This window comes from Rhincodon typus, chromosome 2 (genome assembly GCF_021869965.1).
Source record: "Rhincodon typus isolate 14 chromosome 2, sRhiTyp1.1, whole genome shotgun sequence".
NCBI classification, from domain to species: domain Eukaryota; kingdom Metazoa; phylum Chordata; class Chondrichthyes; order Orectolobiformes; family Rhincodontidae; genus Rhincodon; species Rhincodon typus.
The window spans coordinates 79,610,315-79,637,498 of NC_063333.1; the positions used below are offsets into that span (position 1 = coordinate 79,610,315).

Consider the following 27,184-nt stretch of genomic DNA (forward strand, 5'->3'; position numbering starts at 1 on the left):
GATTTTTTGGCTAAACATTGGGGGCAATAATTACAGAAGATGGAATATCACTCCAGTGCTACAGCATGACTACAAGGGGATGTGTTGCAAATAATGACCATTGATTGACTGAAATTAGACTTGAGGGAGAAGCAGAAGTCACAACTTAGATGTTAAATTTAAATTAAGCAAGTTACAATTGGATGAGAAATAAATTAATCCCAGTAAATTGGGCTGAGTTATCAATAGGTAAACAGCACAGAAACAGATCCTTCACTCCAACTCGTCCATGCCGACAAGATATCCTAAACTGATCTAGCTCCATTTGCCAGCATTGGCCTATATCCCTCTAAACCCTTCCTATGCATATACCCATCTAGATGCCTTTTAAATCTTGTAATTGTTCCTGCCTCCACCACTTCCTCCGGCAGCTCATTCCATACACACACCACCCTCTGTGTTGGCCCTCTGATCCCTTTTAAATCTTTCCCCTCTCACCTTAAACCTATGCCCTCTAGTTTTGGAGTCCTGTACCCTGTGAAAAAGACCTTAGCTATTCACCCTATCCATGCCCCTTATGACTTTATAAACCTCTATAAGCAATGGAAAGTATTCAAAAAATTATTTCGTACAGTACTTTCATGATGACTGAAGAAAATTGCATCACAACATACCATATACACTTGAGTAAAACTCAATCTCATGTAAAAGTCGACCCCCTATTTTTGGCCAAAATACTTGGAATTTTCCATGTATCTCATTTAACAGTTGATCCTAGTTCTTCACAGATAGCAGATCAACATCTGTGAGTCAAGGTATTATCCTGTACATAAATGTTACAATGAGGAAATGAATTTTTTAATGCTATTCTTTGTTTTGATGTAAATTCACGTCAATTTGGTGTGAAAGTTTAAGACGCATTGGGTCAGAGTCAGGTGACAATCTCCCTTTGTGTGCAGCTTAGCTGAGCTCAGTTCCCCTGTTGCACTTGTAGAATACAGTCATATACTAGTTGGGGTTTTGAAATGTCTTCATTTTGTGTAAAAATGCCCTCCAGAAAAAAACGAAAAATATTCAGCAGCATTTAAACTGAAAGCTATTGAAGTTGCAGAGAAGACAAATAACTGTGTAGCAGCAAGAGAATTTTCTGTTTCAGAGAAACTTGCGAGAGACACGAAGAGAGATATCGAACCAACTTCAGACAATGCCATAATGAAAGTATGCCAACAGAGGTAAACATAACAAGTGGCCACAATTGGAGAAAAAGGTTGCTGAGTGGTTACTTGAAAATAATTAAAATGGAAAATGTGTTAGTTGTGAAGCCATCTGAATCCACCCACAAAACGAATCAAAGAAGGATGGAATTTTGGATTTTAAGGCAAGTGCTGGATGGTGCACAAGGATCATGAGAAGGCATGACTTAGTACTTCAACAGAGAACTAAGATCGTACAAAAGCTGCCTGCTGAACTAGAAGATAAGATATTACAGTTCACCAGTTTGTAATCAGAAATCAGCAGAAGGAAGGCTAATTTTGAGATGCTAATTAATTTTAATTTGTTTAATTGAAGAAGTACCAAGTAATTGTAATTTAGTGCCGTATTATATTTCTACTTCACTTTTTGTATGTTTAAATAAAAGCTTACTAATTCATTTTTGTTTCTATTGTCTTTATCAGGTAATTACCGTAATTCACTGGTTTTTTTTCTTTATTTGTTTAGAGATCAGTTGGGCTTCTGCTAATTATGGTATTTTGGACTGTAGCATAAATTTCAGCCCCTCAAAAGTAGTATCCACATAATAGTCGACCCCATAAATTTAACCTTAAAAAACAGTTTAAAAATTCAACTTTTACACAAGTATATATTATAAATTTTAAAAATTATCAAAATAAAAATACTTTTTAAAAGAGATAAATAAGATCTAACATATTCCTTGTTCCTTGTTCTCTAAATGGAATTAAACCCAAATTATATGTAGGACAAGTGCAAATAAAAATTAACATCACTTAAATTCAGAGCTGCATTTCCAGCTTCATATTCTGCCTAGCGTAAAGACTTCCACCGAAACAACTTTGCCTGAAATTGCTACTTCCTCAATGCATCTGTTTCAGCTACTCGCAAACTCCACTATTCCCATCCACTTCTGGGTGGCATCTCATCCTCCTCCCTCCATAACCGTGCACTTGTGTATATTTCTGTTCTTCTATCCCAACCTGCATCAAATCTGCTCATTGACTACTTCTGTCCTAATGAATTACATTTGTCTGCAGTCCCTCTGTGACTCCATTTTCAAATGTAGACTTTTATGTTAACTGAGATAGTAGGAACTGCCGATGCTGGAGAATCTGAGATAACAAGGTGTAGAGCTGGATGAGCGCAGCAGGCCAAGCAGCATCAGAGGAGCAGGAAAGCTGACGTTTCGGGCCTAGACTCTTCTTCTAGGCCCGAAACGTTAGCTTTTCTGCTCCTCTGATGCTGCTTGGCCTGCTGTGTTCACCCAGCTCCACACCTTGTTAGCTCTTTTTATGTTAACTCATGTCTTTGTTTCAAAGAAAATGGAGAATGAAATTGCTAAGGTTATCAAGGTAGGCCACAGCTGGAATTTGGTTATCAGCTTTGGCCTCTTTACCCAAGGAAATACATATCGGCATTAGAGATAGTCTAGAGAAGGTTCACTCAGCTGATCCTGGAAATGAAGGGATTACCTTATGAGAAGATGTGGAATAAGTTGAGCCTCTACTCATGGGTTTAAAAGAATGAAAGGTGACCATACTGAAACATACAAGGTTCTTAAGGAGCTTGACAGGTAGTTGTGTGTAGTTTGTTTCCTTTTGTAGGAGAGTCTAGGATGAGAGGGCATAACCTCAGAATGAGAGGTTATACATTAAAGACAAAGAAAAGGTAGCATTGCCTCTCTAATAAGATACTGAATCTGTGGAATTTTTTTACCACAGAAGGATGTAGAGGCTGTGTCATTAAATAAATTCAAAGCTGAAATAGCCAGATTTTTAATCAGTAAAGGAAGGGGAAAAGAGAGGAAAGTGCAGTTTAGAGTTATCAGATTAGCCATGATTTAATTGAATGGCAAAACAGATTCAATGGGCTGAATAGCCTACTCTGCTCCCACATCTCATGGTCTTACATTTAAATCTCTTCATTGCCTTCGTAGACATGCTATGCAGCTATGCAGCCCATCAACGACTGCATCTCTCCAACTTTGGCCTTTTATACATCCCCATTGTCTTCATCCAGTATTTGCAGCCATGTCTTCAGATATCTAGACCCAACATTCTGGAATTTACTCCCTTAGTCTCTCTCTCTCAACCTCAATCTCTTTATTTAGCTTACACCCAAAAAGCTCAACTTTTTGATCAAATATTTCACTAATTCTCATAATAACTCATTTTTTGACTTGGTGTTCTGTCACATAAAAGCTTTCATTGAATGTGCATGCACAGTTCAGTGAGTTTGGTTCAAAAGGACAATATCTCTGACTTTAACTCCGACTCATTTGAGGTATGTGATAGTTTACTGATATCACTGTGAAGAAATATTGACTTGCATCAAAGATTGGGGGAACAGGACTGAGGTGTAGTAAACATGCGCACTGTACCCTAGCCTTCGATTTCATCCCAACTCCTAACCACTTAGCAATGGAGGAAACTGAAACAGTAACCAACTAATGTTACAGTCATACTTCTAGTGAACAGTTTGGGCTAAATCATAAACATCACATTTTAAACGTTTCTGCAGGTGCTGAAACTAGCGACTGCAGGTTTAGTGTTCAAAAGTGCTGATTAGATGCATTTTCTTGCACTTTCACACAAGTAACCAAAGTAGGATCCGACCTCACAAACACACTGCCTAATAACTACCACTGACATCACAATCTCACCACACTTCACTCACCACCTGACGATACATGGACATATACAACGAACACTGTTACATTCTCCAAGGCACCATTCACACGTTAGGCACATGTCAGAACTCCTTAACTGGGTGAGGCATCCTGCAAACACACTTGAACATATACATATTCACCACTCTTTCTTTCTCAAGAAAAATTACAGCACAAACGAGCAGCAGGACCTGACTGAGGTGTGGGAGGCATCAACACTTTCAGGAGATCACTTTTTTCGGAGAGCCAGAGCTGATCCTGATACTAGGGTGGGGAACATGGGAAGAAATGGACCATTCTGTGGCCAGGAGCAGAGCAATAATTATGTTCACCAGAAGTATCTGATCACAGCAGCCTCCTTACAGATCCATAACTATTTCTGCTCCTTAGTCTTCCAAAGCCATATTTGCTTCTTACCTCCATATGGCTTCATCACACATACCTTTCTACAGTTACCATGTGTTGCTCCCAAGCCCTTTTAATTTTATCATTGCAGACTCTCAGAGGCAAGATAAATGTCTCTCACTCTCAGAGGTTCTAGAAAAAGAAGAATAAACATCTTGATCTTCCAATGGAAGAGGAAGAAGAGAGCAAGGAAGAATACATGGTATCAGAGTCAATCACCACTACTGTTATTGGCACCAACTCAAAGATTGGCACCATGTGCATCTTAGTCTTGTCGTTAAAACAGAGATCCTCACAGTGGGGTGCACTTGCCACTAGTGGGCAGCAGTCACACATGGCGAAGGGACAGGCATCAATAGTTATTTTTGGGAGGTGCAGGCATACAAGGGTGTTTTGTAATAGTAAAGTTAGATGAGGACATTGTAAGGCCAAGCCTCTGAAGATGGCTGGTAAGTGCAATAAACCAATGGTGCAGTGCTTCAATGGACAGGCTGCTTGAAAGCTTGTGTGTCATGGCTTGGAAGAGATCCAGAAGTATTGTGGTGCAAAAGGAGGCCATTCAACCCATCATGCCTGCACCAGTTCTTTAAGTAAACACCATGCCAATCTCTTCAATTTTCCCCATAACTTTACATGTTATTTTTATCCTAATAATTGTTTAACGCCCTCTTGAATGCCTCAATGAACCTGCCTCCACCACAGTTCCAGGAAATGCATTTCATACCTTAATTACTCACTGAGTGATTTGATTTGCAATTTTAACCTTCCTTATTTTGCAAATCACTTTAAGTCAATGCCCTTTCATTCTTGTTCCTTTTACAAGCCAGAACAGTTTCTCGCTACCTAGGCTGTCCGGCTCGTTCATGATTTTAAAAACCTCTATCAGATCTCCCTCAACTTTGTACAGTGTTTCCAGTGTATAGAAGCTGTTGAATTACATCCAGTGGCATGTGGAGCTCAGTATCATGTATAATCTAATGAGTAAGGTGTCAACTTCAAATCCAGTCATTGCAGTTGTATGGAACGGCAAAATGCTGCAATGGAAACCCAGGCTGCTGTCACGGTGCCCCTGGGCTCCTGGGTCAAAAAGGACTTGCAGATTGTCTCAGATGCCCAGACACTGGCCTCTGGCAGATCATTGGGCTATCAGAATAGAGGCCCTAAGATAGTGTTGTGGGTATCATGGGTACAGTTCTACTGTCAGCATTGCTCTTCTCTCCTCTACTACTCTGCAATTATCTGCATTGCAGATAACAACTAGCCTGCCCAGTCTGCTGAAGCCAATGGTAACTGGGTATAGCATGAGGCTTGGGAAACACAACTTTTCATGATAGGAAGATATCTGACCTTCTCTTTTCAGAATTTCAGCATCATCCATCTGCCTGCTCATGCTACTCATGTTATAATTTGTATAACAACCAGAGTAGGAAAGAATACTTATAGCTAGCCTCTGAGTGTACCACCAAGTTTCATAGTAAATAGTTTCATATTTGTCAGTTATATTTTATTCTATAATTTGATTATGCTGCAATAACAGAGTTTCAATGGTAATTGAATAGTGGTGTAATATGTAGAGTTTTAACATATTGATCTCATGGGGAAGTGGTGGATGATTTTAGTGCAGATGAAGGGCGTCCTGATGGATCTTTGGTCATGGAATGTACTTCATGTAGCAGCAGTGTTCCAGAGTCTGTTGGTAGAGCATCTTTCTCAAAATCAGTCTTCAATTAATCGCAGTGAATGTTCTTCCTAGACATAGGCCTTCCACTTGGAAGCCTCTGGTACTCCCCCGGTGTCCTTTCTCTTCCTCAATGTCTTGCTCCCTTCCCTCTGTCTAAAGCACTGCTGTATCCTGAGCTAATTATATTCAGCCAAGGTGTTTAGTTCTTACAGCTCTCATGCAGCAGTCCTCCTGTTTCAAAACTCTGCTAGACCTCTGGTGAGATTTATTGTTTTGACCATTAATTCCTTTTAAATCCTGCAGGTGAATAAAGCACTTGGTCAATAAAATCCCAAATCACAGTTCTTGAACATATCAAATATCAGCCACTTTTACATGGGCCATATCATAAGCAGGTTTAAAAATATAGCTCAGTATAATTATTATCATATCATACCTAGCGAAGATATTATTTTACTGTCAGTCATGCTATCTGAGTTAGCTATTAATTAGAAAGGAAGCCCAGATATTGGAATGTCAAAGGATTGTTATACTTTATATTAATCCTGGTATAATTCAAATATGATCCTTCTGTTTTGATAAGATTGCTCTCATCCTGTTTTGGCTTTGTTATAATCACTTAATCCTGATATAATTCCAATTTCAGCTTTCTATCTGGTTATAATACTGTTATGATCCATCTATCATACTACATTTCAACTATAAGCAATCCATCCTGAATAAATCCGGAAGAATGTGTTCATTTTCAGAGTGTAATACAAATCAATGATTTCTGTCCCAAAATAAATTACCAATTTTTGTTATTTGTTCTTATATTTTATAAAGGAAGTGACTGCTGGGGCCCTTGCTGAGATATTTGTATCATCGATAGCCACAGATGAGATGCCAGAAGACTGGAGGTTGGCTGATGTGGTGCCACTATTTAAGAAAGGTGGTAAGGAAATTTATGTGCAATCACATTTTTCAGAAGGGTGGCATGGTGGCTCAGTGGTTAGCACTGCTGCCTCACAGCACCAGGGACCTGAGTTTGATTCCATCCTTGGGCGACTGTTTGTGTGGAGTTTGCACATTCTCCCTGTGTCTGGGTGGGTTTCCTCTGGGTGCTCCAGTTTCCTCCCACAGTCCAAACATGTGCAGGCTAGGTGGATTGGCCATGCTAAATTGCCCGTAGTGTTCAGGGATGTGTAGATTAGGTGGGTTACAGAGGGATGGATCTGGGTGGGATGCTTTGAGGGTCAGTGTGGACTTGTTGGGCTGAAGGGCCTGTTTCCACACTGTAGAGATTCTATGAAAAGCCAGGGAACTATAGACCGGTGAACCCAATATTGGTGGTGGGCAAGTTTTGGCAGTAATCCTGAGGGACTGGATTTACATGTATTTGGAAAGGCACTTAGTGATTAGGGATAGTCCATGGCTTTGTGCATGAGAAATCATGTCTCACTAACTTGACTGAGTTTTTTGAAGAAGTAATGAAGAGAATTGATGAGGGCAGAGCGGTGGACGTGATCTATACGGACTTCAGTAAGGCGTTTGATAAGGTTCCTCATGGTAGACTGGTTAGCAAGGTTGGATCACATGGAATACAGGAAGAACTAGCCATTTGGATACAGAACTGGCTCGAAGGTAGAAGACAGAGAGTGGTGGTGGAGGGGTGCTTTTCATATTGGAGGCTTGTGGCCAGTGATGCGCCACAAGGATCGGTGCTGGGTCCATTGCTTTTCGTCATTTTATATAAATGATTTGTCTGTGAACATAGGAGGTATGATTAGTAAATTTGCAGATAACACCAAAATTGGAGGTGTAGTGGACAAAGAAGAAGGTTACCTCAAAGTACAATGGGACCTTGATCAGATGGGCTAATGGGTGAAGGAGTGGCAGATAGAGTTTAATTTAGATAAATGTGAGGTGCTGCATTTTGGAAAGGCAATACAAAGCAGGACTTATATATTTAAGGTCCTGGGGAGTGTTGCTGAACAAAGAGACCTTGAAGTGCAAGTTCATAGTTCCTTGAAAATAGAGTTGCACGTAGATAGGATAGTGAAGGAGGTGCTTGGTATGCTTGCCTTTATTGGTTAGTGCATTGAGTATAGGAGTTGGGAAGTCATGTTGTTACTGTACAAGACATTGAACAGGCCACTTTTGGAATACTGTATTCAATTCTGGTCTCTCTGCTATAGGAAGGATGTTGTGAAACCTGAAAAGGTTCAGAAAGGATTAACAGGGATGTTGCCAGGGTTAGGGGGTTTTAGCTATAGGGAGAGGCTGAATAGACTGTGGCTATTTTCTCTGGACCGTTGGAGGCTGAAGGGTGACCTTATAAAGGTTTATAAAATCATGAGGGCCATGGATAGGGTAAATAGACAAGGTCTTTTCCCTGGGGTGGGGAAGTCCAAAACTAGAGAGCATAGGTTTAATGTGAGAGGGGAAAGATTTAAAAGGGACATAAAGAGCAACTTTTTCATGCAGAGGGTGGTGAATAGAATGAGCTGCTAGAGGAAGTGGTGGAAGTTGGTACAATTACAACATTTAAAAGGCATCTGGGTGGGTATATGAATAGGAAGGGTTTACAGGGTTATAGGCTAAATGCTGGCAAATGGGACTAGATTTATTTAGGATATCTGGTTGGCATAGACGAGTTGGACCAAAGAATCTGTTTCTGTGCTGTATATCTCTATGAATCTATGACTCTAAGTAATAATATAAATTTGAAAGGTAATTCTATTCTGTGGATTGAAAGTCCCCAGAAGAGTTGTTTATCAGTTTATGTTTCAACAATATAAATATAAACTTTCAACAGACATAGCACTTGTGTTACAAATTTCCAGCAGTAGGTATGTTATTGATTTTCCTGCACTCAAATGCACGATGACAATTATGGTGACAACTACATATAATATTCAAAATACTATATTCCAACCATTATGTAGATTGTACTTTTAATCTAGACATTTTTGCATTTTAATATTATAATTTTGTTCCAATTTCAGTGCCAAAGTGAGGAAATTGCGGTGGAGGGACTCATTAGATCATTTTAACTTTAGGCAATGTTATTAGATTGGCCATCCAGCTTGTACTGATTTTCCTTCACCTACCTAATAGTAAGAAAAGATTTTGATGTATAATGTGAAACTATTGCAGTTATCATCCATGTTACACCATCACCTGGAGTTAAAATTAACCCTTTGGTGTTCACAGCCCAAATACAGGCACTGAAATTTGTTTCAGCGTGGTTTGTAGATCAGGTGTGCCACAGCATCCAGTGACCCCGAGGAAGACAGAAGTTACACAGCTGCAGAAGTTCTCCTATATATCAACACTGATAACATGAGCTGTCAGTTCTGTGAACACTCATACTGATCTTGCATAAGATTCTTCAGTCTTGGACATACTTGAATAATGGCGAGTCTACGACCACCAGAACTGAAGCCAGATGTGACTGAATTCTTGCAAGTCCCGAGCCCATATACCCTTACAAGAATTGCCAATGAAGAGCACTAGTAGTATGTTGTTTCATAATAAATTGCTATGGGAACTAATATTTGGATTTATGGATATTCACATCTACATCTTTGCACCACAATAGCCCATAAACTCCTCCTCCTCATCTTTGTACTTTTCTGATTGCAGTCCTACTTGATCGTCTTCCTGCTGTTTAAATTTCATTACTGTTCCCTTGTTTGTATTTTTTTAATGCTGCCACTTTTGTTTAACTCCCACTTTCAATATTTCTTTTTCGTATAACAATTTTGCTATTTGTTGTTAGCCTCTATCAGTGTTTGTGGTTTTTCTTAACTGTTGATGTAGCTATATTTCTACTTCATACTATGTAGGCTTTTTTTAGTTCCTGTCTAGATGCTTCTCTATTTAACCACATCTCTGCAGTATCTGTTCTGTCCTAATCGTCTTTTAGGCATGCTGCTGGTTTGCCATTTCTTGCATGCAAGTAGAGCCTTTCATGCTTTCAGGAGATCTCAAAGTTCATCTCAACGAATGAAGATTTTTTGAGGTATATTTCCCCTTGTTTTGCTGGCAGCAGAGCAGCCAATTTGCACAAGGCCAGGACCTACAAACAGCATTGACACAAATAACCACATGACCTGCTTTGCTGATGTCTGTTGGCTAGTGCACTGGAAGAATTCTCTTTCTGTGTTTTGGACAGAGCCACAGGATTTTACATATCCACCTGTGCAGCCACTGAGCAGAGTCTCAGTATAATATCTCATCTGAAAGATGGCACAGTTCCTGCCCTGGCCACATTGCCATATATCCAAGCTGTTAGATGAGCAATTGTGTGAACATCCTGGCAGTATCTAATTTCATGAATAACTGTTTCCTCTGAGTTGTGTTTCACAAAATGGACATAAAGGATTATAGGCTTGGATGCAAAAAGGGTCATGCCAAATACTTTCCTTGATGCATCAGTGGTCCAGAGGGATCTAGGTTTCGTCACAGATGAATCCCAGGTTAGCAGGCTGGGAGAGTAAGCAATTAACCAGGGAAGTAGAAAGTTGGCCATTATCATAAGAGATGGAATATAAGAGTATGGAAGTCTTATTATATTGTAGAGGTGTTGGTGAGACTACATCTGGAATATTGCATGAAGTTTTGGCCTCCTTATTTAAGGAAGGCAATGCTTGAATTGGAAGTAGTTTAGAGAAGGTTCATGAGCTTCATTTCTGGGATAAAGGGGTTGTCTCAAGAGGGAAGGCTGAGCAGGTTTAGCCTATTCCTGTTGAAGTTTAGAAGAAAAATTGTGAGGCCATCTCATTGAACCATGTCAGATGGAAGGTTCCCAAGCTTTCACTTTTGCTAATTCAATTTTGGAATGTTTATTACCAAACCATTTGATTGCAATTTCCTAGAAACAAGTTTCCAGTTGTTCCAAGTGGCCCTTCTAAGTGTCATTGAATACAAGTACGTCATTAAGGTAAAGTACATAATTAGGAACACTGTCTGCCACATGATTCATCAGCCTCTGGAAAGTTGCTGAAGCAATTTTTAGCACCAGTGCCATTGCTTGGCATTGGAAAAGACTATTCATTGTGACAAAGGCTGATATTCACAATCACAGAAACTCTGCAGTGCAGAATGAGGCTATTCAGCCCATCAAGTCTGACCAAATCTCTGAACAGCATCCCACCCAGACCCACCCCACCAACCCCTCCAATGTACCCCCGTAACCCCACCTCTACCATGGCTAACCCAGCTACTCTGCATTCCCTTTGACACTATGGGCAATTTAGCATGGCCAATTCACCTACCCTGTACATCTTTGGACTGATGTTTACCAGCACCCATTTAAGAGAACAATTTTGATAAGTAATCTGGCATTGTTAACTTTATCAAGTGAGGAATTGGATCAAAGTCTACCTCTGTTACTTAATTGGCCTTTCTGATGTCTATGCAGAATCATGGTTATCATGACTGAAAATCTCCAGCTGTGTTGACTGGGTTTGATTAAGTTCTTTTCCAGCTTGCATTATATATCTGCTTTCAGCTGGGCTTGCTTCTTTGGGGATGGGTGATAGGGATGCTGTTCTGTAGGAGAGGATTTGCCTGCATCCATAGTTATGTATGACTAATGTTATATTCCCTGGTTTCTCCCTACAGTTTTCTTTAAATGTAGTGAGCAACCATGTTTGGTCTTTTCTTTCTACTGCCTATGAATATGAATTCATACTGTCTAACCTCACTAACAGTTCAGTGTTTGTTAACTGGATAGTGAATGCAGATGGATCTGGGTGGCCTAGCATATAAATTGTGAAAAATTGGTGTGCAGTACAGAAAGTAATTAGGAAAGCTGATACAATGTTAATAATCAATGCTGGATTGCATGAAGAAGTAGAGTGGTTATACTCACTTATACAGGGTATTGGTGAACGCACATTTTGAGTAACTTTTACAGTATAAGTATCCTTATTTAAGGAAGGATGCCAACCTATTGGGAGCAGATCAGAGAAGATTTACTAGACTTATACCTGGGTGAGTTGTGGAAAGTTTGGATGGTCTAGGTTTGCATCCATTGGAGTTTAGAAATAGAAGATGTGACTGGATTGAAACACAAAGATCATGAGGGTCTTTACTGGTTGGATGTGGAACAGATATTTTGTCTTGTGGGAGAATCTGGAAACACAGATTTCCATTTAAAAACAAGTACTTCTCCAAATAAGATGGAGAACTATTGTTTTCACAGGTAGAGCTGTGAAAGTCCTCTGGCAGCTAAAGGGTAAAATCCATTGAATACCTGCAAAAAGAGGTTGACTAGTGAACATCCAAAGCAAATTTGATCCCTTAAGGGATGGGACAAAAAGTTGTGTTTTTTTTTTGGCTGAGGAACACCATTAAGACTTCTGAAAGTAAGTTAATGAATTTCTGAACTATTTCATCAATGACAAAGTTAATAACAGCAAATTCTTTAGGTGCATGCTTTAAGAAAATCACTTGGGGGGTGGGGTGAAGAAAGCAACAAAAGAAACAAGAGTAATAATCCCTACTGCAAATCAAAGTATCAAAACCCAATAACAAAATTAGTAAATATTGTTATTAGTTTGATAAGTAAGAAGTTTTGAGTTTTTTCATTAAAATGTGAAAACTTGGATAAAGGAAGAGTGTGAGAATCTGATTGGGTAGTGTTAAATTTAATGCATGTATCCACTGCCAGAAAATATTGGCACTAACTATATCATGGTAGGTATCTTTGATTATAGTCAAGAAATTGTTGATTCTTATTGAGGAAACCATATTCCTATATGTCTTGTGGAAAAACCCTACTGCTATTTGGAAAAGGCATGTCTCCATTTTTGTGTTCGGAGGTGCAATATTGATAAAAGAAAAGCCAGCTTTACGCTGAAAACAGTATTTAAAACAGCAGCAACTTTAACAGTTTTTAGTTTTAATGGTAGAACAGCAATCTTTAAAACAACAAAGATTCAACACCACCTTCAATTGGTTAAGAATGCTGCAGACAACACAGTGTAGCACAGAATCCTAACAATACTTTCCTATCAAGAAAACAATCAGCTTCATGTACCTTTCAACAAACAAACAATACAACAAAACTTGTCTATACCAATCTATCCATCAAAAGAGTAAGCTTTTGGATTTATTTGGTTGATTAACAAACTCACAGATGTGTAAAGCACAATTCGTAAGATTTCAAACAGCTTCTGGATTAGATATTAACTCTGGTGCATAGCAATTGAATATACTTCTCTACTAGATGGGAAGCATATCAGATCACGTGCAACACTGAGAAAAGATCAGTGACTTTGGTGTCATCCGCAAATTTACTAACCCATCCTTCTACGCCCTCATCCAGGTCATTTATAAAAATGACAAACACCAGTGGCCCCAAAACAGATCCTTGAGGTACACCACTAGTAACTGAACTCCAGGATGAATATTTCCCATCAACCACCACCCTCTGTCTTCTTACAGCTAGCCAATTTCTGATCCAAACCGCTAAATCACCCTCAATCCCATGCCTCCGTATTTTCTGCAATGGCCTACCATGGGGAACCTTATCAAACACTTTACTGAAATCCAAATACACCACATCAACCGCTTTACCCTCATCCACCTGTTTGGTCACCTTCTCGAAGAACTCAATAAGGTTTGTGAGGCACGACCTACCCTTCACAAAACCGTGTTGACTATCCCTAATCAAATTATTCCTTTCTAGATGATTATAAATCCTTTCTCTTATAATCCTTTCCAACACTTTACCCACAACCGAAGTAAGGCTCACTGGTCTATAATTACCAGGGTTGTCTCTACTCCCCTTATTCCCTAGAGAGTCTGTAGCTAGTTTCATTAATAATTCTGCTCCTATGATGCTGCTTGGCCTGCTGTGTTCATCCAGCCCTGCATCTTGTTGTCTCGGATTCTCCAGCATCTGCAGTTCCTACTATCTCTGATTCATTAATAATCTTCCATCTCGGTTCTGACCTCTTTCTTGATTAGATTCAAAAGCTCAATCTGGTGAGTAACCTCTACTCAGACAGTGACAGAATAGCAGGCAGCTTTGGCAGAGTCACTTGGTAAACAGGATCAAAGTTTAGAAATCCACCAATGTTACCAATGTTGGCTCCAGCATGCCTGCATCTGGCCAAATGAAAAAGTTAGCGGTTGCCATGGAGATCCAGGTCTGGCATAATGCTCAGCTGCTGAAAATACATACAGACCACCACTCCATCACTTTAGCCATCCGTGCCCAGCAACAACCGTGAGGCGAGAGGGGACGAGGTACCTTGACTTCTTCCCGCATGTCATTCCTCTCAAGAAGACAGATTGATGCCAGCTGGCATCCAGATGGAGGAGGAATTACACACAGTCCTCCCAGATGATTCCTTTCAGGACGCTCCAGTGGTGCCAGGGCCCTCCACTTCCATGTTGCACCCAAATGATATGGAAATTTGCATCCAAGATGTGAGAGCCTGCATTTGAGAAAGATACTCCCAGCATATCTGTATCCTTCATCCAGAAATGCTCTCAAGGTCATCCCCCAAATTCAGACTCCCTCCACCCAAGGTACACACTCCAAGACTGCACGTAGATGTAGTTAGTGGGTTAGCGAAGAAAGTTGCTATGAGGGAACATAGGTGGTACAAGTATTCATTGTAAATATATTCTCACATTTTATATTCACACATACATATATATTTTTTCCTACATCCAATTGACTGTCATTTTAGCTGTACCACCTGATTATGTAGCTACCATGTCAGAGTTAAGCAGGCAAGGAGGATATAAGTTACAGTGGTGAGGTATTGCTCATTTCTTAGAAGAATCCTAGATAGTAACAGGTTTGAGATATCCTTCAACACTTACATTCACGAATGCAGCCAAGATTTAGCACTTTAATGAGGAGATTACCTGAGGCCAAACAAAGAATTCTGCATTTGTTTTTGCCACTAAATGGAGACACTTGGTTTTGCACCAACATAAAATATGTATTCGGTAAATGATGTCTTAAAACATGTCATAATTTTTGGAAGCAGGCATCAACTAAGTTCCGTCTGGATTGTCACTCTGTCATGCAGAAAATGATACTCCTCCCAGTCAATATCCGCATCTTTCTTTGTGGAAAACTGCTGCTACCCTCCCAACTCCTCAGCATTCTTAACATCCACTGATTTCCTGCTCCAGCTGTGCAGAGCACAGGATGCCAGGATTATGTGGCGCACTCTGTCTGAAGTATAGTGCAAAGCCTCTCCAGAACGATCTCAGTATTAGAATTTTGTGTTGAGGAGCCCAATTGTCTGTTCCTCAATGGTTGGGGTGGAAGAGTGAGTTGTGTTGTGTCTGTGTTCTGTCTTAGTTAGCAGGTTCTATAAGAATCATCAAACATGGTTGAAGAAGGTAGCCCTTGTCTTTTAGCAGGCACCAACATATAGCATTTGGCCCTTGGAATGAGGCTGAAACTTGACAGTCATCAAGAAGATAGGCATCATGGCAGCTGCCATGATTCCTGGTGCAGACTTCTAAGATGCTACATAGGTAGCAAAGATCACAGATGAGTTCAACATTGATTGAGTGGAACCCTTTCCAGCTGATGAATTCAGCCACAATTTGGTATGCTGCTCTAAATGCAATGTGTTTATATTCTATTGCACCCTACCCCTGGGGGAAAAATAGCAAAGTTGGAAAATCCCACTGTCTAGACTGTAGCACTGACCTCACTATGAGAACGAGAAGCATGATCTGGCTCAAATGGCATTTGTAACATCCTTCATATATTTGTAAGTTGAGGATTGGGACATTCCATACAGATCCCCAATGGATGCTTGGAACAAGCTAGCCATATAACAGTTAAGTGTTGCTGTTACCTCGATGACACCAGGGTAGAATAGCCACTCGCTCCTTCAGAATACAAGCCCTGCTGCATCAAATAACACAGTTTTATTGTGGTGTCCAGGGATGGTAAAGATGGTAAATTCTAGGTCCTCATCCTTCTCCACATCCTTAGGCAAGCCTTTTTTTCTGGATTCTCCCCCTAAATGCTGCACAGCAGCTGCTGGAGTTTGCTGTTGTTCCTGGGCTTGGCAATATCATTTTATCTCCTGAATTCTTGTGTATTGTTTTTGTAGGACTGTGACAACAATGATAACACTTGGCATCGGTGGATCTATATGGGAAGGGTGCACTGATCTTTTGTGGCAATCATATATTTGAGGACAGAACAACTTCTCAGTATCTCAGTGATGTGGCTCACAAGCAATCTTACCAAAGAGAAATGAAGTTTTATTATAGGCTGCAGTATACCATGACACGGAGGCCTTGCAGAAGGTAGGGCCATGTAAAGGCATCTACATGTACCTCTCATATATATATTACAACTAATGCAGATGTACGCAGTATATTACAAAACAGCCTTAGGTTGTTATAACTGTAATAGGTGTACTCCTTCCTTGCCACCACCTCCAATACTCAAAAAAATGCAACATTGAATATACAGTCCATGTTCTCACATAATTACATTTCTTTTTGAAAGGAAAGCAGATCAAAGCCCCTGTGCAGTTATGAGACCCTCTGAGATGTGTTTGAGAATTGGTGATTACGGCTGACACTCTTATTTTTGCCTGTAATTGCCTCTGCGTCTCCGTCTCAGGGATAACAAGGATAGATTTTTCAAGATCAATGGCATGGTCTTAACGGCTTGTGACCAAGATTCGTAATCTGCATTGATGTTCAATGCATGAATTATACAAGAAGATGAATTTAGTGGGAGATATCTGTCATCATTGACACTATGGATGACTGATTAATACAAATGCACTTTGAAGGGCTTCATTTTACCTACAAGTACACCCTGTTCTCACAGACAACACAAACTTACTCCACGCACTGTGAATGTGTTGGCAGCCATTTCCAATTCCTGTTGCACAGTTGAAATTTGGTAAAAAATGACATTTTACCCAGGTTATGCTCGAGAGAGTGAGTTACAGCTTCTGCCGAAAGGTCAACGTTAGACCCTCACTCACCCTTCACTTAGCCCTTCGTTTAGTTGTTCCTGTCAACCCCATCAGATTTCAGATGCCCCACACTCTCATCCAAACTTTTAAATTGATGGTCAATATCCCCTATTTCCACCACCCCCCCCGCCCCCCCAGCCCTGGCATACTGCGTAACCATACCCATTGTCATTGTCCATGCTTCCCCCACTGAAACTATGGTGGTGGTGATATATGAAGCAATACCCCATGACGACTCATTCCCTATCAGATTGTCTCCTTATATTTGGAGTTATAGAATTATAGAGTCAGAGAGATGTACAGTAGGGAAACAAATTTTTTGGTCCAACTCATCCATGTCGACCAAATATCCTAAATGAATCTAGCCCCATTTGCCAGCATTTGGCCCATATTCCTATTTATATACCCATCCAGGTGCCTTTTAAATGTTATAATTGTACCAGCCTCCACCAGTTTCTCTAGCAATTCATTCCATACATGTACCACCCTCGGTGTGAAAAAGTTGCCACTTAGAACCCTTTTAAATCTTTCCCTTCTCACCTTCTCGCCTTCATTGTTATTACTCCTACTGCATCTCAATGTAATAGCTCCAATCCACAGACTTGAGTTTCCCACTTTCTTCAACAAATGATGGACAAATAATTAGCTCCCTGACTGACATACCTGCACAGCTTGGACTGATTAGACTTGACTCGACTTGCCAGACTGACCTTGGCCCAAGCCTGGACTGGAAAGTCACGAATCCCTATTTGCCCCAACAACCTACTGATCGTGGCTAACCTTTAGACAGATGATGCCCTTGGCTCAGAGTGGTGGCACACTCTGACTGACCATAATCAGCCTTTGCCTGACTAAGGACTATTACCCTTCAAGTTTCAGACGTGGCCATTGGTTGAAGCACATTCAGTGGTTTTGTGTGTAACCTGTAGGTTTAACATTACGATAGCCCAGTGTCATACAGAAACATATCAACCCCTTGACTATTAACTGTCAACAACAACGCTGCTTTCTGACTGTATGGCTTTCTGTCTCTATCAAAAAGAATGTCAAGCCAGAGATGCTGTGAACCTGCAAGTTCTCAATGAAGTGGCAAGACAAGGCAGGGATGCAGTGAGCATCCGAGTAAGCACAAAGCAACTGATTGCAATGAAGGCAAGCTAAGAGACTTAGAAAACATCCTGTTCAGATATATAAAATTGGTCTGCATCTTTGTGCATAGTGAGACCTGTCAGTAGCATTGCAAAGTAAGGCATTGGTGAACTCTAAAGCGCAATATCCAAGTGCCGAAGTGTACTCTCTAAACAAATGAAGGGAGATTAGCTAATAATGAGATGCAATTGCATGGAAATAAGGTCCTCATTGTGTACTGGTGTGATTTTAATCTAGTTTAAAATCTTGAGGAAAATCGAACTACTTTTCTTGACATTGGGCACCTGATAATTCCATTTCTGCTGTACTTTCCAAAATTTGTTACCATTACTCAGCTACTCAAATATATTTGACAAATAACACATGAAAGATTCTAATATAGCAGGACCAAAACTGAAATACCATATAATATAATTTATTAAAGTTTGTTGACTTTCAATTCAATTACAGTTACAGTTTCAATTAATACAGCAGCAGTACAAAGATACATAATTTGGTGGATATGGGCCAGGAGCAGTTATAAAACTGGATTCCGACTCCACAACACTAAACTTATAGTTGTAAATAAATAAATATTAAATAGAAATATAATAAATAGCCAAATTATTATTTTCCATTTCATAGAACTGAAATTAAACAATACTGCAGGTTTTGAAAATAAAACAACACTGCTATCTACTGTAAAAGCAGATATCATTAAGGAACCCGTGAACAAAAATGTTCATACAGTTCATACAGCTATCATAATGAAGCTGTTGCAGGTGCTGATTGCATGAATCGAATGGCTCGAATAGTACTCTCCATAAAGAGAGCAAAATTTCTAAGAATCACATGAACAGTCACTTGCTTATTCCAGTCTGTTTTAGAAGACTCTTCCAGATTGAAAGCCTCTTCGTTACCTTTATCTTGTTGAGCAATACGTTCACGAATTTTGCTCTATTGAAAAGAAAAGAGATAAAAGAAATGTGATCCAGATTGAATGTATTTGCTATTGAACTATTAGACTAAGAAGAAAATATTGGGGGGAGAAATTCCCTGGAGTTTTAATGAACTCCAGCTGTGACATTGATAGAAAATTGGTAGCAAAGTGTAGATAAATAGTGAAAATGGCTGTTTCCCAGAAAAAAAACCTGTTTCTGTTGATGGCCACTGAATCTGCAATGGGAAATCGAAACCCATAGAACTTCTACCCTTATTCCTCTAAGGATTTAAAGAGCTGTGATGGCTGAACCAAACTTGTCAATTAGTAATTTAAAACAAAAGAACTGAATGTAAAGTAGAAACAATGATATGGCTAAGCATTAACAGTTAAAATGTATAACTTATGGCATAAATTTAGAATACATAAGCTAATTTTTTCTTCATACTTGTCAAGCATTACCAAAAACTGTTTGAGCAGTTGTGTAGGCTCTACTTTTAAACATCCAAAATACTGCATCATTACAGCTGGGGAATGGTTACAAATCTATCTACTAGTGTTGATTAAATGAGGAATCTCCTCAGAGAAAGTTGTTGAAAGAAATAAGTTAATTCATTACTTCACAGATCACCTCACTGCTATCATGATTAATTTACTCATACTGAAAAAAAGAATACACATATTTGGAAGGGGCAATGACTGTTTCCATTACTACACTTTCTCTTAAATGGTTTAAACAAAAACTAGTCCACTGAGGAATTTGTTCATTTTTTCTGTCTTCACTAGCTCATTGGGCAGTCTGAAATACATTCTGTCTAACTTGGTTAAAGCAATGTATTTAAGAGGAAATGGCACAAACGTATGAGGAAGAAAAAAATAGAAGATTATATTAACAGGGTTAGATAAGAGGAGTGTAGGAAGTTTCTGTGGCTTATAAATAACAGGAAAGACCAATTAGGCTGAAAGACTTGTTTTCCTTCTGCGCAATCTATATAATTTGATGCAAATCTAAATTGTATTTTCACTTTCCTGACTTTGTAGACATGCTACGTATTAGACTACAGGTTCTAGACAAAACTTACCTCCAATGGGAGCAGGTCAACCAAAATCTTTGCGCTGCTCAGCATTGCATTCACTTGCAAATTATCAACTTCAATCCATTGACTCACAAACTGCAGGTACTTCTTATAGCCCTGAAATCCCTTGACAATCTTGGTCAAACACTTTTTCTGCAAAAATCATAAATTTACAACAAAATTCAAAATTTTGTAACATATAAGGCTGTAAAAATGTACTGAATTCGCAAAAGAAGATTTGAATTTACAAAGCACTTTTCATAATATCGGCAAGCAAAAATCCCTTCAGCACCAATTAATTGCTTTTGAAGTACAGTCATTATTGGGATGTAGCAGGTAATTTGCACACAACAATATTCCGCCAACAGCAGAGGTAAACGTAGCTATTTTACTGGTGTAGGATTTGGGATAAATGTTATTCAGGACTTCCAAGCGCGCTTCTTCAAAAGGTGTGAAGGATAAAAATCTCAATACTGCACAGGAATGTCAGTGTGGGATACGTTCAAATCTCTGAAGGGTGACTGAACCAGAAAGCTTCCAACTCTGACGACCGTATCTGCCTCAGACAAATGGATTTTTGAACTACCGTAAAAACATGTTGGATACTCCAGCATAAAGAAGCGAGCACTTAAGTTTAAATACTACAATTTTTAATTCGATGCCATGCGAAATAAAATTGATAACCTCGCAGAAATCGCGCGGGTACTTCCAGCCACTTCAACATCTCAATTCAAAAGCGTGACAACTACCATTGGAGGTTACTTGAAGTTAAACTAGATTTCTTTGAATTATTACAAAATCCTGGTAGTTTAGAAATAGTGCCTGAACAATTTGATTATTTCTTGCTCTCTACAATTCTGTGCAAATTGTTTAGAACTGACTTTCATTTTAGAAAAAAAACAAGAATTGTCCTGAACGCCGGATACAACTTTATTGCGTGGTTGTATTACAAATGGAGCAATTGGCTGTTACCTGACATCTTTGGGCAGTTTTGCGGATCTCTATTGAAGTTCCGGCAGAAGATCAAGTCTACCCTGCAGGAATTCTGTTTTGTTGCCTTCGTTTTTGCAATTTTTAAAAATTCAATTTAGAATACCAGCAGGTAGGTGACAAGGGTAAAACCTTTGGATCATTTCTGCTCGCGTTGTACCACTGTTTTGTACAAGTTCACCTTTTCACTGAAATTTGAAAGTGGGCGTGTCCAATGCGTCAGTTCAGCAACAATACCCCCCTCTCTGCTACAGGGGACGAAAGATAACACTGAAGGGACTACTCACCTTCTGGAAACTGCTCTCAAAACATTTATCTTTCTTTCGAATCTGTGGCAGTTCCCTGTTGTACATATTCAGTGAATTTGACGTGCCATCGCACATGGAAAAATAATCGCACAGCTGAAACAAAAATCGATGTTATTAATCTAATCTTCGCATTTTATTAATTTGATCTTTTTTTTAAAAAAAATGACATTCTGCAGATTTGCCTTTTTCACTGAAGCTGTCGTGGATGCAGCAAGAAACAAGAACCAGGACTTTGAACAGATCCCTCAAGATTGTAATGTGATAACTATTTAGAGCATCATCACTCGACAGTAAAACAGCACATCATGTCTGTTTGTTAACTTGTTAGCCTCAATCCCTAGCTTCTATTCATTTGCTTAAACGTTTGTAAAAGCGACATTTCCTTTTTCTGCGACTCAGAATTGTTTCCGCAGATACTTGGTTGTTCTGCACTCTAGGTTATCATGGTGAACACGAGGTTTTGCAGGTTCCCAGGAGAATAAATAAGACAGCTCCCACTTTCACAAATATAGACATTTTCTATTCAGCCTGTTCAGAGTCACTGTTACACACCTCTGGAGTAAGGTGAACCCGGTTCTCCTGACTCAGAAACTGGGCCAACAAGAACCCTACCCTTTACGATATAACTAAAGGTGATGCAAATGAAGAAGGTCATTCAACACATCCTTCCATGAAGCCCAGTCTTCCTGGCATCCAACATGCCATTTCTTGGTGAGGTATAACTGGATACTATCCTACTTAACCCAAATTTGAGATAGTCAAATAAACATGTCAAACATAAACTGCAATGTAAAATTCAATAGCAAGTTGAAGAGTAAGAATCTGAAGTCAGTAGCTCACTTTTAGTTGCAAATGTCTCGGGGTCAATCTTAATCTTTTGGGAAGTAGAAAGTGGAAATGGTAAGACCCACTACCATTGGGAGGAGTCAATACAGGAACTTTCCGACTTTTTCTTCAACAGTCACTCTCACCTTATGACATTACATTACTCACCTGTCGTTTGCGCAGTTCGGTGGCAATATTCTGGATGAAAAGAGCCAAAGGTTCAAGATTCATATTTCCAGCACTGGGGGGAGTTCCAGTTGTATAAACGTCTGCAAAGTCTCCGGAAGATTCGGGGAGCGAGGTGACAGCAACTGGAGACATCCAGGCGGCTGTTACCCCCATCACCAAGAGTAGGACAGAACGGCAGAGATCTGGAAGAGAGAGAGAGAGATGGAGAAAACAAGGACAGTCAGTAGCGGTTCTCCCCGGAGACAGACCACGGGCAGAGCTCAGAGAGCAGCAGTTTGTACTAACAGTGCAGCGAGGACATGCTGAGGGTCGCAAGCCTGGTCTCCCGGATCCTGATGTGTGGAGTTGTCTTGGGTTCGAGTGCTCAGACCGTTGTTGGCACTTGGGCATCACTGCCCCCTATTTATTGTCCACAATCGGTTACTAAATTTCCCGGTGGAAACCCCAATAGTGTTCCCTCTCTCATGCACAAGAGTGGGGCATAAAAACAGTAACAACAAAAAAAAATGAATAAAGTTCTTAAAGCGCAAGCGATCCTTTCTCGGTTATATTTTTACCCTTTCTCTTGAGGTAATATAGGGAATTACCAAAAAGGGATGATTCCCCATTTCATAGCGAAAGTGCTGTCTGTTGGAAAAAAAGATTTTTTTTAAAATGACTTACAGTAATATAATTGGGCTTTCCTTCTTTAGACCAATGTGTTGCACCAATTTAGTATGTGTGAGTTAGCGCCTTTATCACAAGAAGTCAATAACTATTTGTACGTATATCAGAATAGAAATCGTGCAGATCTTATCTAAGCTTTCATCGTTGTCAAACTGGAAATAACCAATACCCTACTTTGTCTGCCTTTCATCCTACATAAATTCAAACTTGTTCAATTTTGTCTATAAAAAAAGGTCAGCCATGCGGCCAATTCCTCTTCACTCGTGAGAACGATGAGTACTAGATCTGCGATAGTATGTAGAAATGTTGCACTTACTATTTCAAAATGGTGCTTCTGAAATTCCACATGCTCAATTATATTTCTTGTGCACGTTTTGAGAATTTCATGCTCACTTAAATATTCTCTGGTGGCTCTCAACTATCTTGTAAAACAGGTGTTGGTAATGAGAGTACTGTCCTTAAAAAAACAAGATTAGCTGAAGATTGCGGCAACAAAATGGGCTAGCAGCGGTCACATGGAGAGCTGGGCTGGTCCTTTAATTCATCTACATATTGGACTATTCATGAATGTTTTTGTATCATGCTCACAGAATGTCCTCTAGTAGTTCATACATCAGAGACTGTCAATGAACAGTTGAGGGCTTGTGTAGGACAGGAAAGAAAGACTTTCCTTTGAAGAGAAGTGTTTTCATTGGATGTCAGTATTGCTGGCCAGGCCTGCATTTGTTGCCCATCACTAATTGCTCTTGAACTGCTACAGTCTGTCTGACGTAGGTACAACTATAGTGCTATTAGAATGGGATGAGATTTGGCAAAAGAGAAAGTGGGGAGAGTCAAGGATTACCAAATCAATTTGATGCATACATTGGCCAGATGACTGGCTATACTTCTCATTAGGCTGTTGGGAGAGCAGAGAATGCATGACTGAAAGAGTGAAGTGGAAACAGAAAGAGTGGAAGACAAACCCTTCTGCTACAGGCCTAAATCTTGTTGCTAATTGCTGTTGGTATTCCCATGATTTCATTGACAACCTGTTCTTTGGGGTATTATTTTGGTGAGCGGTAGGAACCCCTCCTGTGCTATTGTGTCCTAAAAGGAAAGCGTAAAGTGGTAAAAGTGCTTTTCGATTTCAAGCAGGACAAAGATTCAACGAAGTCTCCACCCCCCACCCCATCATTGGGTTCTGAGAAGGGATTTGTGCTAAGGTACAATTTGGCTTCTGAAGGTCTAAGCAAAAAGAATAAAAGATATAAGGGGTAGTAGGAACTGCCGATGCTGGAGTCTGAGATAACAAGGTGTAGAGCTGGATGAATACAGCAGGCTAGGCAGCATCAGAGGAGCAGGAAACCTGAGTGTTATTTTAGTAGTCTTAATGAGGTCATAAAATTGCTTTCAACATTGCAGCCAGATTCTAGAGAAATTGTTGATCTTAATTATATGTTGTGCCACCTCTTGTCATGCTAGATCAGCAAATTGTCTTGGCATCTATTAGCCATCCAAGGAGCAGAGTATTTCCTTTCCCTGATGGGGAGCAGATTTAGAACTGAGTTGAGGAGGAACTTCTTTACCCAAAGGGTTGTGAATCTGTGGAATTCCCCACCCAGTGAATCGGTTGATGCTGCCTTGTTGAATGTTTCTAAAGCAAAGATAGATTTTTGAACAGGAAAGAAATTAAGGGTTATGGTGAACAGGTGGGTAAGAGAAGTTGAGTCCATGAAAAGATCCTAAATGATGGAGCAGGCTCGAGAGGCCAGATGGCCTACTCCTGCTTGTATTTCTTATGTTCTTAACTTCTAAAGTGCCCTGTAACAGCTCCCCTAATGTACCTGAACACCTTGCAGGTCTGTTGATACCCTTTGCTTGCCCAGAAGTTTTGCTGCATATCTGCATTCTTGCTTTCCTGATTTGGTCATCAAACAAATCTTCCTCTTTAAGCTACTGCAGTCAAGCAACAATCTGAAGCACTTGATAAGTTGTTTCCTGACTGTTGAGCTGCCACTCAGAGGTACACATCAAGGCCAAACCAGAAAGTTTTATTTTATTCATTCACAGGATGAAGGCACTGCTGGCTGGGCTAGCATTCATTGCCCATCCCTAATTGCCCAGTAGGCAGTTAAGAGTCAACCACATTGCTGTGGATCTGGAGTCACATATAGTCCAGACCAGCTAAAGATGGCAGATTTCCTTTCCTAAATGACATTACTGAACCATTTGAGTTTTTCTGACAATGGATTCATGGTTATCATTCCAGACTCTCTTTTGTTTTTATTGAATTCAAATTCCACCGTCTGCCATGGCAGGATTCAAACCTGGGTCCCTGGTACATTCCTGGATCCCAGATTAACAGTCCAGCAATAATACACTAGGCTATTGCCTCCCACTAAAGTGGGAAAGTTTCTCTAATGACTCCTCCTAATAGTAGTGGCTTTTACACTTTCCACTTTGTTCTCAAGAGATTGAGATTGATCCCAGGACATTTGCATTTGAAGATATAGAAAGGATGGTTAAAAAGTCATTTAACATGCTTGCCTCAATTGCCCTGTCCTTTGAGTATAAGAGTTGGGAAGTCATGTTGAAGTTGTACAAGGCATTGGTGAGGGCTCTTCTGGAGTACTGTGTCCAGTTCTGGTCACCCAGTTGTAGCAAGGATATTGTCCAGCAGGAGAGAGCTGAGGAAAGATTTACCAGGATGTTGTCTGGTATGGAAGGTTTGAGATATAAAGAAAGGCTGGGACTTTATTCACTAGAGTAGAGGAGGTTGAAAGGTGACCTTATACAAGTTTATAAGATCATGAGGAGTATAGATAGAGTTAATGGTAGTTGTCTTTTCCCGAGGATGGAGAATATCAAGACTAGGGTGCACATTTGTCAAGTGAGAGGAGAGAGATTTAAAAAAGACATGAAGGGCAAATTTTTTACACAGAGGATGGTTCACATGTGGAATGAACTTCCGGAGGAAGTGCTGGATGTGGGCATAATTACAACATTTAAAAGGCATTTGGATAGGTACATGACTACGAAAGGTTTGGAGGAATATGGGCCAGGAGTAGGCAGGTGCAACTAGTTCAGTTTGGGATTATGTTCAGCATGGTCTGGTTGGACTGAAGGGTCTGTTTCAATGCTGTATGACTGTATGACTCAATGAGCTACTGACTCTTCTAGCATCAATTTTAGATTTCCATGCACAATGGGACTTGTGTTCACCGTGAAGAAGATCAGCGAATGCAAGAATATACTGCCTGAGATGTCTGATTGTATGCATGGTTTACTATCAGTTCCCATCATTACACTATGTTATCTCACTTACCACATTGTTTAATAATAGCTTTAATCACCATCTGATATGCCACATTGTACAGTTGTTGGCTTTAGTGGAGAAAATGGGAGATCAGGAAATCATAGCTTACTCCCACTTCAATCATGGATTTCATGTGGTAAAACATGAGTGTTTTTTATGATGAAACATAAAAGAAAGACTGGCATACTGTTTGAGCTCTTCATATGCATTGTATACCTCACAGCCAATGAAATACTTTTGAAGTGCTTTTACTGCTGTAATGTAGCAAAAACTATTTCTTTAGACAGGTTAAAATTGCTTTCAGCAATATTTTTAATGGAAAATTTTTATCTTAATGTCATTAGATGAGCCACTGTTTACACATCTTGGCTTGCTGTAGTAATCATTCTTTCTATCTGACTGCAACAGTAAGAGCCCTAAGCAGTTTTCTGTCTAGGCCTTGCTAACATGCAGCAAGGAAGCCATGAATGCTGAACAAGGACAGTGGGAAATTATTTAACTCTCAACGTTAGCTTGGCTGACAGTATGGATTAGGTGAGGGTGAAATGTTCATAGGCATGACAGCACATGGAATTGCAATAGGTCGGAATATGTTTCTGCATCAAAGAGAAGAGTTCTTGCTCCTCCCAGCCCCACAAATGTAAAGGAAGGTTTAGTTTAAATATCTTTAAAAGTTCTTTGAGAACTATCGGCTAGTGTGGTCCATTCCAGGTTCTAGTAAGCCCAATCTATAATGCATTCCCCACCATTAGTACATGAAATGCATGACGAAGTGCTGCAATGAGTCTAGAACCCCACAGAGATGACCAAAGCCGAGGGAGAAGT

At 39.9% G+C, this 27,184-nt stretch overlaps 1 protein-coding gene across 1 annotated transcript; it reads right to left on the bottom strand.

Moving 5' to 3' along the window:
• Nucleotides 1-18,829: 18,829 nt before the first annotated feature.
• Nucleotides 18,830-22,548, bottom strand: il6 (interleukin 6 (interferon, beta 2)). Its single transcript, XM_020525274.2, has 4 exons — nucleotides 22,375-22,548; nucleotides 21,361-21,474; nucleotides 20,090-20,236; nucleotides 18,830-19,024 (listed from the first exon to the last, which is right to left on the bottom strand). Exons 1-4 carry the CDS (start codon nucleotides 22,546-22,548, stop codon nucleotides 18,830-18,832), a joined length of 630 nt encoding a protein of 209 aa, XP_020380863.1.
• Nucleotides 22,549-27,184: the final 4,636 nt, after the last annotated feature.